At 38.2% G+C, this 16,410-nt stretch overlaps 1 protein-coding gene and 1 pseudogene across 2 annotated transcripts; one reads left to right on the plus strand and one right to left on the minus strand.

The window, feature by feature from the left end:
* Positions 1–840: 840 nt before the first annotated feature.
* Positions 841–15,152, minus strand: LOC116660661 (insulin-like growth factor-binding protein 2). 2 transcript variants are annotated; one of them, XM_032470588.1, is made up of 5 exons: positions 15,148–15,152; positions 11,321–11,328; positions 10,678–10,687; positions 8,544–8,554; positions 841–1,723 (listed from the first exon to the last, which is right to left on the minus strand). In XM_032470588.1, exon 5 carries the CDS (start codon positions 1,643–1,645, stop codon positions 1,217–1,219), a length of 429 nt encoding a protein of 142 aa, XP_032326479.1. In that variant the 5' UTR covers positions 1,646–1,723; positions 8,544–8,554; positions 10,678–10,687; positions 11,321–11,328; positions 15,148–15,152; the 3' UTR covers positions 841–1,216. The 2 variants fall into 2 exon arrangements, with proteins under 2 accessions (XP_032326479.1, XP_032326480.1); XM_032470589.1 differs by lacking the exons at positions 8,544–8,554; positions 10,678–10,687; positions 11,321–11,328; positions 15,148–15,152 and having other exon boundaries at positions 841–2,154.
* LOC106729641 overlaps positions 14,175–16,410 on the plus strand; it is a 45,940-nt pseudogene continuing 43,704 nt past the window's right edge.

Consider the following 16,410-nt stretch of genomic DNA (forward strand, 5'->3'; position numbering starts at 1 on the left):
AGCCTCACTTTAGTTCTAAGGACACACCCATACTGAAAGCTGAAGGGACAGAAAATGGTATTCAATGGGAATGGAAACGAAAAGAAAGCTAGGGTAGCAATACTTGCATCAAAGGAGACTTTTAGAATAAAACTAAGATTATAACAAGAGACAAAGAAGGACAATCTCTATAACTAGGGATTGATTTGGCAAGAAGATATAATAATTGTAAATAAGTATGTACCCAATCTAGAAATATCTAATAGATAAAGCAAACATTAACAAGAATAATGGGAGAAATTGGCAGTAACATAATAATAGTTATTATTAGGTACTTCATTAGCAGGGTACTTTTTACCACATTTACATCAATGGACAGATTATCCAGGCAGAATATCAATGAGGAAACCCTGGCCTTAGGACACATTAGAGCAGATGGATTAATAGCTGTATGTAGGACATTCTATCTAAAAGCAGTAGAATACACATTCTTTTCAAGTGCTCATGGGATGTACTTCAGGACTGATATGCTAGGCCACAAAACAAGTCTCAATAAATTTAAGACAACAGAAATTGTATACAGCATCTTTTCCAACTACAACTGTATGAGAAAGAAGGAAGAGAGGAAAAGAACAGAGGGAGGAAGAAAGGAAGGAAAGGAAGAAAGAAAAAAGAGAAAGGAAAGGAAGACGGGAAAAACACAACATGCGGCATCTAGAAAACAAGCTAGAAACATTTTGGACAAATACAGCAGTGGTCTCAGCTGGAGGCATGTGCGAACAAATCTCACAATGTTGAAGACAGCCAGAAACAAAATTACTACGCAATTTCATCTATAAAAAATTCAAAAACACTCAACACTAGTTTTTTTTCCCCTTCCTTCCTTTAATCTTAAGCAAAAGAGACACAGGGGTTCAAAAGTAAAAATTTATTTTTCCCCCTCTCCCAAACCTTTGCCCCAGCTCCGCCACTGTAACCACCCCCTTCCTCCCCAGCAGGGATGGGAGGAGGGAGGATGCAGGCATCCCCAGCTGGGGAGGGGGAAGGCGGGGGGGGGGGTTGTGCTGAGCTCGGTGCTGGTCTCTTTCCAAATATAAATACACATCTCAGAACTCCTGGAAAATCCTTCCCCACCCACCATGCTCTGGAGAGGAGGGATGGGGGTGGGGAGTGCCAGGCACCTGCTGGCTGTGATTTACTGCATCCGCTGGGTGTGGACCCTAGGAGACCCTGCTGCTCATTGTGGAAGAGATGACACTCGGGTCCCCGCGGATGGTGGGGCTCCCTGGATCAGCTTCCCGGTGCTGGGGTTCACACACCAGCACTCCCCACGCTGCCCGTTCAGAGACGTCTTGCGCTGTCTGGGGTTGTGCAGGCCGTGCTTGTCACACTTGGGGATGTGCAAGGAGCAGAGGTGCTCCAGGGGGCCCCACTCATCAGGAAGACGCGTGGAGGAGATCCGCTCCAGGACCTGGTCCAAATCCTGCTGGCAGGGGGTCCTGGCAGGTGGTGGCTGCAGCTTCGTGGGCTCCTCCAGGCCGAGGTGACGTTTGCCACCCTTGCCCATCTGCTGGTGCTGCTCGGTGACCTCCCGGAACATGGCTGGCTCCTTCATGCCTGACTTCAGGGGCTTCCGGCCGGCACCGCCTCCGCCTCCCAAATTCATGTTCCCGTCCACGTGGTTCTCAGTCAGGCTTCCCTCAGGGTGGTCATCGCCTTTGGCTGCGACCTGCTCGGGGCTGGCACGGTACTCGGCATTGCGGGGCTTTCTGCAAGTGCCCTCGCCCAGGACCAGCGCCTGCAGGGGCCGCCCGGAGCCCGGATGGGAACAGCAGCGCAGCCCCCGGGCGCAGCGTGGGGTGTACACGCCGCACCGCGCGTCTCCAGCCGGGCGCCCACGGCGCCGCAGCCGCAGCCCGGTGCCCGGACCAGCTCGCGGGGCGCGCGGGCGCAGCCGGCGGCCCGGCCCCGGCGGCGGGAGGCGCGGCGGCGGGGGCTCGCAGGCGGCCAGGCTCTCAGGCCTGCAGGGCGGGCGGCGGGACAGCACCTCCGCGCGCCACCCATGGCCGCCACCGCCCGCGCCCGGTGACAGCAGCGACAGCAGCAACGGGCAGCAAGGGGCCGCACCGTGTTGGTGGCAGCCAGCGGACCAGCGGACGGCAGCGAGTTTCGGGTTCTTTCCAACACTAAACTAGTTTTATAGTAACAGATGTCAGAAAAGTGGTTACTTTGCAGGAGGGGAATAGTAAACAAGAAAGGGAAGAGAGTGGCTTCTCCAGTGCTGGTAACGCTGCTTCTTGATGGAGATGCTGTTTACACAGTACACTAAACTGCACCCGCTGTATTTACTGCCTATTTATGCCTGTACACTGACTTACAAAGCTTACTGTAAAAACAGACCCTTTAGTTCCATCTCTTACTATGCTTAGAAAGTCCTTCCAAATTCAGGGATCATTTCATAGTTACCTATTTTCTTAATGTTTTTATCTTTCCCCTTATGTGGAAATTAATTTGGTCCCTACTATAAATTTTGATTAATTCTTAAGTTAGTTTGAATCTTACACATAAATTATTTCAAGTCACATGAAAGTATCTTTTGATTATTTCTCATCTTATTCTTCCTATTCTTATTCAAAAGTAGAAATTACGGTTTTTACTTGTACAGTCTACCTCTTTCATGGGTGCCAATATGAGTTAGTATATAATGTTGAATTCTGAGAGGATTCATTACTAAATCATGTCTACAGACCAAATTAAAAATAACATACTTAGATAACTTGTGTTATTTTCTATGCCAAGAAGTTAATCCTACTCAGCAATGGTGACATTAGAGGTACAAGATGATTTATTTTGGAAAGTGGACTTACAACCCCCATCTTTTTTGACACACATTTATACAATCCCACTCCTGTTCCTTTGCCCTGATTCCTGAGCTTGCCAGAATTTTTTGTCCTATTCTCAAGTTTTTCCCTGTAAGTTCCTTTCCCTCTGTCTCTATGCATACACAAATCTATGACTATAAATCCTCTTTCTTCTATTTCTATGATTCAAACTGATTTCTTTCCCTAAGCTACATTATATGAAATATTTTCTACTGCTGTTATCTTTTTTCTATTCTTTCAGTATGTTTACTTTCTAAAAACATATACCTATTATACTGCCATATAAATTATGATACTGTTGCAAAACAAATACCACTTTCAGCCCAGTAACAAATACATAAACTTTTTTTCATAAGTACCATATTTATTCCATCTTTAACCTAGTGGACACTGCAAGTAAGTACAGAATTAACCTTAGAAAATTCAGTCTACTGACAATAATGGCACATTTTCATCGTTTATTTCTTATGGATACAGGAGTTGGCAATTAACTGGATGACAGCAAGGGAGGGGTCAGTATGATATGATCTCTGACCCTGATAAGTGTGGAAGCCTGGGATTGTGATAATGCCTGGAGATGATACTCAAGGGAGTGAAATCAGTGGAGTCAAAGTAAATACTAGAACACAAAAGCATTTGTCTAATTAGCCACTGTGCAGAGTCTCTTGTGTCCCTTCCTACCATCCGCAGTTTCTGAAAAACTTCCCCTAAACAATCTAGGCCACCCCACAATCCAGCAGTTAAAAGGCTGACCCTGGTGAAGACAAAAACTTCCAGGATCCTATTTTCATTGCACAGCTCTCATTTATTTTATCTTTTGCGTTTGTTTTAAATTGAAGTACAGTCTATTTACGATGCTGTTTTAGTGTCTGGTGTACAGCGTGGTGACTCAGTTATACACACACACGTATATATATTCTTTTTCATAGTAGGCTCCTACAAGATACTGAATATAGTTCCCTAGACTAGACAGTAGGACCTTGTCGATTATTTAATTTATACACAGTAGTTAGTATCTGCAAATTTCAAACTCCCCTTTCCCTCTGGTAACACTAAGTTTGTTTTTTATGTCTGTGATTCTGTTTCCATTTTGTAAGTAAGTTCATTTCTGTCTTTTTTTTTTTTTTTAAGATTCCACATAGAAGTGATATCATACAGTATTTGTCTTTTTCTGGCTTACTTCACTTAGTATGATCATCTCTAGATCCATCCTTGTTGCTGCAAATGGCATTATTTCATACATTTTTATGGCTAAGTAGTAGTTCTCATTTATTTTGATAGGTGAGAAACATTTTGAATACCACCCTTGGTAATCTTACAGTGGAATAAAATAAGGGAGAAATTGCTACTTAATTCTAAATGGAACATAATCAAATATTAAAGCTCAGTCTCCTATTTGTAAAATAAAATGTTGACTCTAAAGGTCCCTACATCTCTGATTCTAATATTACCTTATACTAAAATTAGAAATTAACTTATATCCCAAATTTGATTGATAACATCCTAAAGGAGGTAAATAAATTAAATAGTAAGGTGATCAACAATAAAAATTTACACATTAAATGTATTATTTGAATTTGATGATTCTTACATTAAGTTAGTGAAAGTCATCAGAATTTGAACATGGAATAAAGCAGAAATATTGATTAAGCTGTATGACAAGAAGATTATAGATACATGAATATAAAATCTCAGATATCTATAAATGGTAAAAAAACAAAAAGAGAGAGAAAGCAAATGATGGCTGAATTAATGACTAAGTGGCTGAAGTTTCCCTAGAGATAGAAAAGCTCTAACATTATCCAAAATAATTTAACAATTTCAAGTAAAGGGTAGAAGTGAGATACGTAACACACACTGATGGAGGGCTGAGTGTCCATTAGAAAGACAACAGGGTTATCTCATTATCATAGAAGACTATTTGAAATAACACAGCAGGAAGCTACTACATTAAAGGCACTATAATCTTCACTGTGATGAACAGTAAGACAAAATACAGTACTTAAGCTCAAGGAGTTTTACAATTTAATGTGAAAGATAAACCAGAAACAAATAATTTCAGTATAACACACACTATGTTAGATATGCTAATAAATATTCCTAACCGGCAAACACAACACACAGGACAGAAGGAGTAAATAAGTGTAGATGTGTAAGAGAATCTTTTGGACAACAGCATTTAAATTGGGCTTGAATAGAAAACCAACAGGTGAAAATAAACACAGAAGCAGCTTTCTGGGAGTCAAAGCTTTCTAAGCAAATACATTGTAACAGAAGAGTGCAGGGCAAACTCTGAAACTGAATATGAAACTGGCTAGAGTAGCACTTCTCAAAACCTATCCTGCAAATACCTTCTAGTAAAGAGCCAGTGTGAAATGTTTATATCATTTTCTTTAAAATCTTATTAAAAATAAGAAAAGATTTTTTTCTTGAAATACAGATCTGAGAGAATCCAAAATCATTCACAGTGAGTGGAAGAATATTTTAAAAATTAAGAAAAACTAAAATATTGTTTTATAAAAATTGGAGTTTTTTGTTAAGTCACATCATCTGGCAAAGTGTTTAGCACATAAAAAATGTTCAATGACAGTTTCTTCCAAAATTAATTAATAGAATTTCTATTGTATCATAAATAAATTAAAACATACAGAAGTAATATTTGGATTACCACTTCAGGTTTTGAATATAAACTAATTAAATCATTCTTTCATGAGGGAAAAAATAATAGATCGAAGGGAAGAGAGGCACAAAACCCCACAAGCTACATGTGAGAAAAATCATTACTTAAATTTTAGTAGATGAAAGAATAAATAGTATATAGGTAAGTAAAGTGTACATTATGAAATTCCGTTTATTAGCATTTTTAAAAAGTTTCAAAGAAGTGGTAGGTAATGGAATATGGAAAGATAATGATTCCCTATTAATACATGTTTAGGACATTGAAGATGAATTGCAAGCAAACAGAGGGCTATTGTTATGGAAAGATTAATTAGAGTAAGTGAGGAAATTAAATCAGAAAAAATATAAAAGGTTTACATGTGCTCCTCCTAAATGAGTTATAATGCCTTAGACAAATTTAAGTTCCTAGTGAAGGACTGGACCAAGAATCACTGTTATTTCATCTCACGGTGATGCATCATCACAGAAACATCAAATGTATTTATCCAAAATTATTGTCAAAAATGACATACTAGAAAATATTAGCATTCATAGAATGTCACAGATTATTTACTTATGATAAGTATCACTATTTAAAACGACTACATTTGAAAAAAAATACAGAGTGGCAATAATGAAACTTTTACTCTGTTCAGAGGACTTCACAAGCCAGGGTTTTATGACTGGTAGTTTACTAGCTCAGCTGCTTCATCAAATCATTTTCTGGGAGTCACTGATCTACTTGCTGGCCCCTTTACAATCAGTCCCACATTAGAACCACATGGTTTGAATGCAGAGCTGTTCCATTAATGCTCCTTGAATTTTAAATTAAGCTACTAAGTCAGCTGCAGTAGCATGAAGAATTGAAGCTTTTCAAGGACACTACCACTGGTTGCTCTGTAGGGCACACAAGCCAGTTTCTTAGCTTTTCAATTGATAAAATGAGGTTTAAATGTTCTTCCTTCACAACACTTGAAGAAATGGTAGGACTTATAGGAATGATCTTAATACAGTGGTAAAATTTGTTAAAAATTAAATACATAAGTACATTTAAACCAATTATTCATACGAAGGTGAATCAATGTCTCTGCACCCACAGATCATTAATGTGTTTAAGTAAGAAAAAGGAAATGGAACTACATTTCTTTTATTTTAAAGTAGCTTAGGGTACCTTTTTTTTTTTAAGTAATTGCCTTTATTTTTGTTTGTTTTGTTTTTGGAGGGAGGGTAATTAGGTGTATGTATGTATTTACTTTAGAAGAGGTACTGGGGATTGAACCCAGGACCTCATGCATGCTAATAAACACACATTCTACCACTTGAGCTATAATACCTATATTAATGTCAGCTGGTTACTTGCTCAACAGCATTACCGCACTTTTGTATCTCATAGATGCACAAGATGTTTGTTACAAAATTATTTTCAAGTTAATGAACTGAGACATACCATGAGATTTCTAATCTAAGATCACACCAATTCTTGAAGTTTTTAATCTATGAATATTATTGTCACCTCAATTATCTGAAGTACCCTAGCAAATAAAACAAAATATAAGCATGTAACACTGTCAAGCATTTTTTCACTTGAGATCAATCCAAGAAGATAAAGAAATTGTAAACATATATGCATCCAACACAGGAGCATCTCAGTTTACAAGGGAAATGTTAACAGACGTAAAGGAGGAAATTAACAGTAACACAATAATAGTGGGGACTTTAATACCCACTGACATCAATGGAGAGATCATCCAGACAGAAAATCAGTAAGAAAACACTGGCCTTAAATGACACATTAGACCAGATGAACTTAATTGGTATTTATAGGGCACTCCATCTGAAAGCAATAGAACACACATTCTTTTCAACTGTTGCACATGGAATATTCTCCAGGATAAATTACATGGTAGGCCACAAAGCAAGCCTTGGTAAATTTAAGAAATTTGAAATCATATCAAGCATCTTGTATGACCACGACACTGAGATCAGAAATCAACTATGAGAAAAAAACTGAAAAAAACAAACACCTGGAGGCTAAACAATATGCTACTAAGCAACCAATGGATCACAAAATAGTTCAAAGAATAAATCAAAAAATACCTAAAGATAAATCAAAATGAAAACATGACAATCCAAAACATGTAGGATGCAGCAAAGGCAGTTCTAACAGTAAAATTTACAGCAATACAAGCTTATGTCAGGAAATAAGAGAAAGTCTCAAACAAACAACCGGAGAAAGTAGAATGAACAAAACCAAAAGTTAGGAGGAAAGAAATCTTAAAGATAAGAGTAGAAATCATACACCAATAAAATGGACAACCTAGAAGAGATGGACAACTTCTTAACAAGGCACAATCTCCCGAGACTGGACCAGGAAGGAATAGAAAATTAGAAGAGACCAACACCAGTACTGACATTTAAAATGTCATTAAAAAACTCCCAACAAACAAAAGTCCAGGACCAAGTGGCTTCACGGGCAAATTCTACCAACCATTTAGAGAAGAGTAAACACCTATCCTTCTGAAACTATTTCAAAACACAGCAGAGGTAGGAACACCTCCAAAGTCATTCTATGGGACAACCATCACCCAGAACCAGACAAAGATATAACCCAAACCAGAAAACATGACAAAAAAGTAAAATTAAAGGCCACTATCACTGATGCATATAGATGAAAAAATCCTCAACAAATATACTAGCTCTAATGGTACCTTAAAAGGATCACATACCATGATCAAGTGGGATTTACCCCAGGGATGCAAGGATTTCTCAATATCTGGAAATCAATCAATGTGAAACATTACATTAACAAATTGAAGAATAAAAACCATATGATCATCTCAATAGATACAGAAAAAGCTTTTCATAAAATTCAATATCCATTTATGATAAAAAAAATCCCAGAAAATGGGCACAGAGGGAATGTACCTCAACATAATAAAGGCCATATATGACAAACCTACAGCTAACATCATACTCAATGGCAAATGTAAAAAGCATTACCTCTAAGATCAGGAATAAGACAAGGATGCCCACTCTCACCTCTTTCATTCAACATAGTTTTGGAAGTACTAGCCAAAGCAATCAGAAAAGAAAAGAAATAAAAGGAATCCAAGTGGGAAAAGAAGTAAAGCAGTCATTGTTTGCAAATGACATAATACTATACATAGAAAATCCTGAAGACACTACCAGAAAGCTAACAGAGCAAATCACTGAATTCAGTAAAGTTGCAGGATACAAAATTAATGCACAGAAATCTGTTGCATTTCTATACACTAACAATGAAATATCAAAAAAGAAATGAAGGAAACAATCCCATTTACTATTGCATAAAAAGGATAAAACACCTAGGAATAAACCTGCCTAAGGAGGCAAAATATCTGTACTCTGAAAACTGTGATAAGACACTGATACAGAAACTGAAGCCAACACAAACAGATGGAAAGATTTACCACATTCATGAATTGGAAGAATCAATATTGTTAAAATGGCCACACCACCTACGGCAATATACAGATTCAATGCAACTCCTATCAAATTACCAATGGCATTTTTCACAGAACTGGACAAATAATTTTAATATTTTAATGGAAACACAAAAGACCTACAATAGCCAAAGCACTCTTGACAAAGAACAGAGCTGGAGGAATCAAGCTTCCTGACTTCAGACTATACTGCAGTGTGGCAGTAGTCAAAAAAATATGGTATTGACACAAAACAGACACATAGATCAATGGGACAGGGTAGGAAGGCCACAGACCAACCCACACACCCTTCTACACTGTTGGTGAGATTATAAATTGATGCAGCCACCATGGAGAACATTTTAAATAATGGCTCTCTTTAACAACTGGTTCGTAAAATTCCTGAAAGTTTACCAGTCAGATCTTGTGAACTAGCTGGCTCTCGCCCACCTCCATTCCAACACCTTTGTTCTCTAGCCACGTTTTACACAGGGGTGCCCCTGTTGTACAGTTCTGGTCCAAGAGACACAGATGTAAGTGTCTCCTGGGAGAGCTTTTGCTTCCTGGTGATGGGATCTGCCTTTTCTTTCCTTTCCCACCCTGCTGGGAAAGGAATACAAGTGCTGTAGCTGCAATGGCCTTAGTACCCTGAGGGGAACGCAAGCACTTTGCAAACACGGTGCCTGGCTGTGTGGCACCGCTCAGCTGGCACCAGTAACCCCCAACTCTGAGCTTCTCACTATGAAGAAAAAACATGTTCAATTACCATGATTGGCTCTTTGTCCTTTGAAAGAAAAAGCATTCCTAAGTGATACAGAACTAACACACTCCAGGGCTTTTGGCCAGTCTTGACTTACTGCTCATCCTGAGTCTGATTAGTGCATATTAATTCACAGAGGCAAAGATTGGGTTTATTTTTTTTAAAAAGCCTAATCCAAATTTTGAATAACTGGACTGACATAGGTTTGTTTTGGCCTATCTGACCATTTGATCTGGATTCACATTGTCTTCTGATATATGTTGAAGTTGTATGCAAAGAAGCCTCTCCCCCTTCCCTCTCAGTTGATTTGTGGAATACAGGAACCACAGGCTATGTAAGAAACAGAACATCGATTGGTACTTTCCAGGGGTTGGAGGTGGAGGGTGGCACAATGGATGAAGGTAGGCAATAGGTGCAAAGTTCCACTTATAAGATAAGTAAGTTCTGGAGAGGTAATCTACAGCAAGGTGAATATAACTAACAATCCTGTATTGTATATTTGAAGGCTGCTAAGAGAATAGATTTTAAAAGTTCTCACCACACCCATACACACAAATTGTAACTATGTGAGGTGACAGATTTTTAACTAATCTTATTATGGTAATCATTTTGAAATACATACATATATAAAATCACTATATTGCATACCTTAATATATGTAATGTTATATGTCAATTAGATGTCAAAAAAAGCTGGAAAAATACTCAAAATATGCTCGGGTAGACACTTGTATAATTTCTATTGTTAGGACATAATACAGAATTGGGATTTACTCCTGGGGAAGAAATAAGCTACTGAGTAATTTTTAGTAGCGAGTGGTCATTCTGACAGCAGTAGGGAGAGTAAACTCTAGTTTGGTCAGAGAGAGCAGGCAGGGGCAGCTGGTGATAATCACGGGGGCTTTAGACACAGGAGTGGTGAGACTGAAGGTTTGCCTTGAAGGAAGCGCCTCAAGTTATCAGCTAGGAAGGAAAGAGAAGAACCAAGAATGGCTCCTCATGATTTTGGGTTTGTTTTTTTGTTTTTTATATTATCCTGAGAAACCATGAGCCTTTTCAGTAAGATATTAATATAATGAATGCTAATATTTATGAAGCATTATATATATGTATATATGTATTTTTTGACTCATTTCAATCTCACTTAACCCTGTAGGTTAGCATTTTTATTACTCCTAGTTCCTAGATAAAAAAACTTAGAAACAGAGCGGTTAAATAGCTAGTCACTAAATCAAAGAACATTCTTATACTTTATATCATTTTGGTTTAAATCCTCACATCAACTCTACAATGTCTTTAATGCAGATATTATTACTCTTATTTCAGAATGAATCTAACTTGTCCTCAAATTGATTAGGACAACTAACCTGAAAATCAGTTGCAAAGATGAGATCGTAATTAAGAGTTTTTTCAGTTCATATTGTTGTCTTTTCCAAGGGCTTTCGATACAACATTAGAATCGGGAGTTCTTTTTGAGTCTTATACGTCCAGGTGGCAGCATCATGACTCAATGTAGCTTAAATGTGCACTAGAGTATCTTAACACATAATTCCTGATAGCTTAAGGGGATACCTGACAATACTGGTTGAGTTTATGGTTGGTTTTCATGCATATGGAAGAGACAGGGCTAGCCAAACTCGATCCCCAATCACGTCTACGACATCCACAGGTTCTCAGTAGGAAGGAGTGCCTGACTGTGGAGTCTAGGCGCAAGTAGCTTGTTTAATTCCAAATTCTCAGCCTTGGCAAGTAGCCTGGGCTATGGACAAGCATTGACCTTATTTTTCCTTTTTTTAAACTTGAGAAAATAGATCACACAATACCTTCCTAGCAATGCATCCCATCCTAATTGAGGGAGAAGATCATGGCTCTTTTGAAGTTTTTCTTCTAGGCAGGTTTCCTTTCCTGTTAGAAATTTAGTATTAAAGAAGATGTGTCCAAAATTCTCCTTTAGGAATGAGGAAGTCCTATGTTACAGTCCCACGGCCGTGCAGTCCAATTCTTGAGAATGGGAGCTTTCACTGCAGACCTGGATTTTAGTCCCAGCTTTGTCACTTGGCCAACTGGTTAACCTTTCAGAGGCTCAATTCCCTCGTGTTTAAAATGGGAAAACTAAAATTCAGCTATATTTTATAGCTGAATCTGCAATTAATGTCTTCTTTGTTTTGTAGCAATGAGCAAAACAAAGGGAAAGGGGAGAAGGGAGCCCAGACAGCAACTGAATGGAAACCTGCGCACCTACTAGGCGAGCAGGAGGTGCTATCAGGAACCTATACAGGGTCAGTAAGTTCTAGTTAATGCTAATAAGCACATCTTGTTGGATTGATTTCTTGTTTATTAGCCAAAGATAATTATTGCATTTTAAACTAAAAGTGTATTACAACTGTCATTAGCCTTGTCAAACTGCTAAATTTGAAAAATGCTAATACAATTTTCACTTCAAAAATCACATTATTTCCTTGATCCTTCCGCACATCCTTTCTCTTTATTGCTGCTTGCTGAACGGCATATTACCTTTTAAATTCTGTATCTTTGTTTCATAGCACTCTCATTTGTATTCCTAAAATCAGATGTTCCTTTCATAGAACACACTATCCTAATTAAAATATTAAAAGATGCTTTTTGAATGAAGAGAATTTACACTGCCATAAAAAATGCTCAGAGTGATGCAGGATTTTTCCTTTTTATATTTCAATGATTCTTTGTCTCTAAATTATTTCTACTTATGGAATTAACCCTCTTAGCCTTCAGGGTGCATTAAAACTGTGGAAGAGGAACAGGCAGCAAAAAGAATTCAAGCAAAAAGAAAGTGCTGAAGTCATAGTAAAATTCTGAAAAAAATATTTAACGTATTTATTTTCTAATTAACTCCCACCAAGGTGTCTTATTGTCTTGATTGACTGTTTCATTTGGCCTCCTTCAATTTGCAGGGCAGGGCTAAGCACATTTGGGGTTCACAGCTCATTGTTTTTCTGTTTGTGGAAATCCAGTCCCTTGTTTCATTTGACTTTCTTTCCTTTCTTGATCTCCATTCTCATCCCACTCACTTTTACTGAGGTGTCTGAAATCCTTACAATTTTCTCTTAAACATCTTTTGTAATAATACATACTTTAAGTTAGCTAAATGATGCCTTATTCTGTTTCCTATTCTCGACTCAACACAATGACTTTGAGGTCTGGATATTATTGCTGAATGTATCTGTATACTCTAGATATATTTGTGAAACATTTGTAGACTTTTTTTTTTATTCTGTATTTTACAATTACCTCTATTGTGTCATTTTATAAAAAGAAATTTGGTGGGTTTTTTTAAGTCCAAGTTATCCTTTGTCTTCCTTATTTGGTTAGTACTTCCTTATATGGTTAGACATCTGGGTATTCTCACCCTAAGTTGACTGTGTGGCCTCAGCCAATCAAATATTTTCTATTTTCCTCTTCCTTGCTCTTTATTCTTTATCCTATAAAAGTTTCTTGCCTTCTGCCCATTTTGCAGTTCTCTGCAATAAGACAGTCCACTTCATGAAATGTGAAATAAAATTTGTTTATATCATCTAAATTGTCTTCGTTAATGATTTTAACAGCTCAATGAAGTAAAAAAATAAATTTAGTTTAACGTGAATCTACTGTATATTATAGACATTACATAGAACATTTAAATGATTTCACCAAGTATTATCTTGTTAAATTTGAAAGAAATTTCAAGTCTGAATAGAATAAATAAAACTTTTTCTGAGGTCTAAAATCTGATAATGCCAATTAAAATAAAGTAAGATGAGCGAGCAAATCAAAAGTACCTTTGGGAAAAATATCTTTCTTGATAGATTCTTCAATTTATTTGGACAAGGGTCAGGCAAAATATTAACCTGTAGTATGTGGGTTTTAATTTTGAGGTTTCAGATTCATTCAAAACCACAGTAATTTACAAGTAAGAGAAGGAGGAAAATACATAATTCCTTGGATAATTAAAAATTTATGAAACAAAGTCAAGAAAAATACATAATTAGGCCTTTTAAACCAACTGAATAAGTTTAATTCATTATACTTCCTCAGATATTGAGCAAGTTGTTATAAATCTGATATTAAATCAAAGAAAAACTAATAATATATTCCTTTATAATCTTAATCTCCTTCTTATATTCCCCTTTTTGGTTAATGTTACCACATCTATTTGTGAGCCAGACCAGAAATAAGGAAGCACTTCCATTTCCCATATCATAAGTATCTTCTAAAATGCACACTTTGAAATAGGTCCTCACTAAATCACACTTGTTAAATGAATGAATAAATAAATAGAAGGCCATCTAACTCTACTATTCGAACTAGAGAAAGACTCTAGAGAAGTAGTCTGTCATTTTTTTTAAATTGCCCTAAGAATTTGAGAATACATAGACCCACAAGAAAATTCTTTCTTCCTCAGTTGAGTAATTAAATCAGGTAATGTATGTAAACCAACGGCTTACCTTGTCTGTGCTGCATTCGAGCTCCGTTTTCCCGCTGAATTTGGCGCCGAAAGCTCCGGGTGGCAGCCGCGGCGGGGGAAGCAGCGGCGGCGGCGGCCGCGGCCGCGGGGGGAGGAAGCAGCGGCGGCCGCGGCGGGGGAAGCAGCGGCAGCGGGGGGAGCGGCGGGGGAAGCGGCAGCGGCGGCGGCGGCCGCGGGGGGGGAAGCAGCGGCGGCGGCGGCCGCGGGGGGGGGGGAAGCAGCGGCGGGGGAAGCAGTGTGGGGGGGAAGCAGCGGGGGAAGCAGCGGCAGCGGGGGGAGCGGCGGAGAAAGCGGCGGCGGCGGCGGCCGCGGCGGGGGAAATGGCGGCGGCGGCCTCAGCGCATGCGCGCAGACTCCCTCCCCCCACCATCGCGCCTGCGCAGTCGCGCCGCCACAGCTTCTGGCAAGTTTCCTCTCACCTGCCGAGGGAGCGACTCCGGGCGGAATTGAGGAGAACCCGCCGCCGCAGTGCGGAGGGCCGGAGCGGACAGGGTACCGCTTCCCTTTTAAAAATGTCTCAGCAGAGACCTGTGACCCCAGTATGGCTTTAATGAAATGTGAAGGACTGGGGAGAAAATGTACTTTCTTTCCGTGAGGAAACAGCACGCAGGAGGAGCGCGGAGGGGAAGGCGCCGACGTTTCAAAGGAGAAGAAACTCAGACGGCCCGTCGGGGAGGACGCGCTGAGCCTGCGGAGGTAAGAAGCTGCTTTTCTGCTCTGGGTTCCTTTCTACTTTACTAGAACTACCGTCACTTAGTTATATACGTTCTCAGATAACGCTTTGGAAAGCAAAATCTTAAATCTTAACAAAGTTCATTTTGCTACAAACTCTAATTTTTTGCTGTTTAACTAGAAGGTACTTCTGACATATTTGATCCAAAGCTCTCATTAAATACCAGCAGGAAAAGCTTTAATACCAATCATGCAGAAACCACGTGGTTTGACATTCTTTTTAATGATCTCGTAAACATATTAAAAGCAGTATCATGGCCAAGAAATGTAAATAAGATGAACCAATTTATACTTATGTAAACATATCATAAGAATTACATTAAAAATTACACACCATTAAAATTATTTTTGTTACTAAAGTTATGCCCCTTGCACATTGAACTAAAAGAATTATATGTATTTTTTCCTACCAAATGTTTATCACTGTTCACAGATACAAATTAGTTAAATTCCTGTGGTTTAAAACACTTAAACTTTAGGATATTTTCTTATTTTAAAGTTTAATATAAAGTGGTAAAAATGTACATATATACAAAGAAAAATGAAATTAGCTATAATTTTGAAATTATAATGCATTTTCTTGGCTCTCATCTGAAAAATACCATGGAATGAAATATTTATATCAAAATAGCAACACTTTCCTCCATCATTTATTTCGTCAGTTATATTTGTGGCCCAGTAATCCAACCTTGAGACATTTTTCTAATTTATGTATGTAATTTAAGGAGTTTAAAATTTGCCTAGTGCCTATTTCAGTACTTGTCACTTTATGAATTCTGAGGTGATATATTTACATGGAAAGAAAGTTGGTGAGTCATTATATTATAAAAGCCATAATTATAAACCATTAACTTAAAAGTAGTAAGTATAACTTACTCTTTTGAAAAACTTTAAGAATCCCTAATGTAATTCAGATGAAAAGATTTTCTATAGGTGTAACTCTTCTGTTCCCTTCTATACTTACCTTCTATGCTTGATTTTAGATTTCTTCTCTCTGTAACACCATACTATCATTTTAATAGAACAACAGATGAAACCTATTATTTTTAATGATTTAGATTGGCTTAGTTTAGAAACTATTCCTCAGAATTCAGTTACATGCTTTGAGAATTTATTTTAACTCCTTGTTTTCAGAGCCGTATTAAAATACAAGATTACTTCCCCCCAGCAAAGGTGTAAATTTTTGGTAAATAGAGATCAGGACTCAATTCTGGTTCTTTCCTAAGAAAGGCATATGTTGGATTTTCATTTGAGATTGAGAATAATTTTAAGTAGAGAATAACTTCAAACACTGAACTGTGACGTGGAACTAGCCACACAGATGCCAACGTGTATATACAGAACACTCCAGAACCTATATTCTGTTTCTAAGTATTTTGACTCTCTGTATTCTACTGGTATGGAAATGCTGCACAATTTTCTAAGATCGGGGAGTAGTTTAGGCGCTGATAACATTACT

Source organism: Camelus ferus, chromosome 30 (genome assembly GCF_009834535.1).
Source record: "Camelus ferus isolate YT-003-E chromosome 30, BCGSAC_Cfer_1.0, whole genome shotgun sequence".
NCBI classification, from domain to species: domain Eukaryota; kingdom Metazoa; phylum Chordata; class Mammalia; order Artiodactyla; family Camelidae; genus Camelus; species Camelus ferus.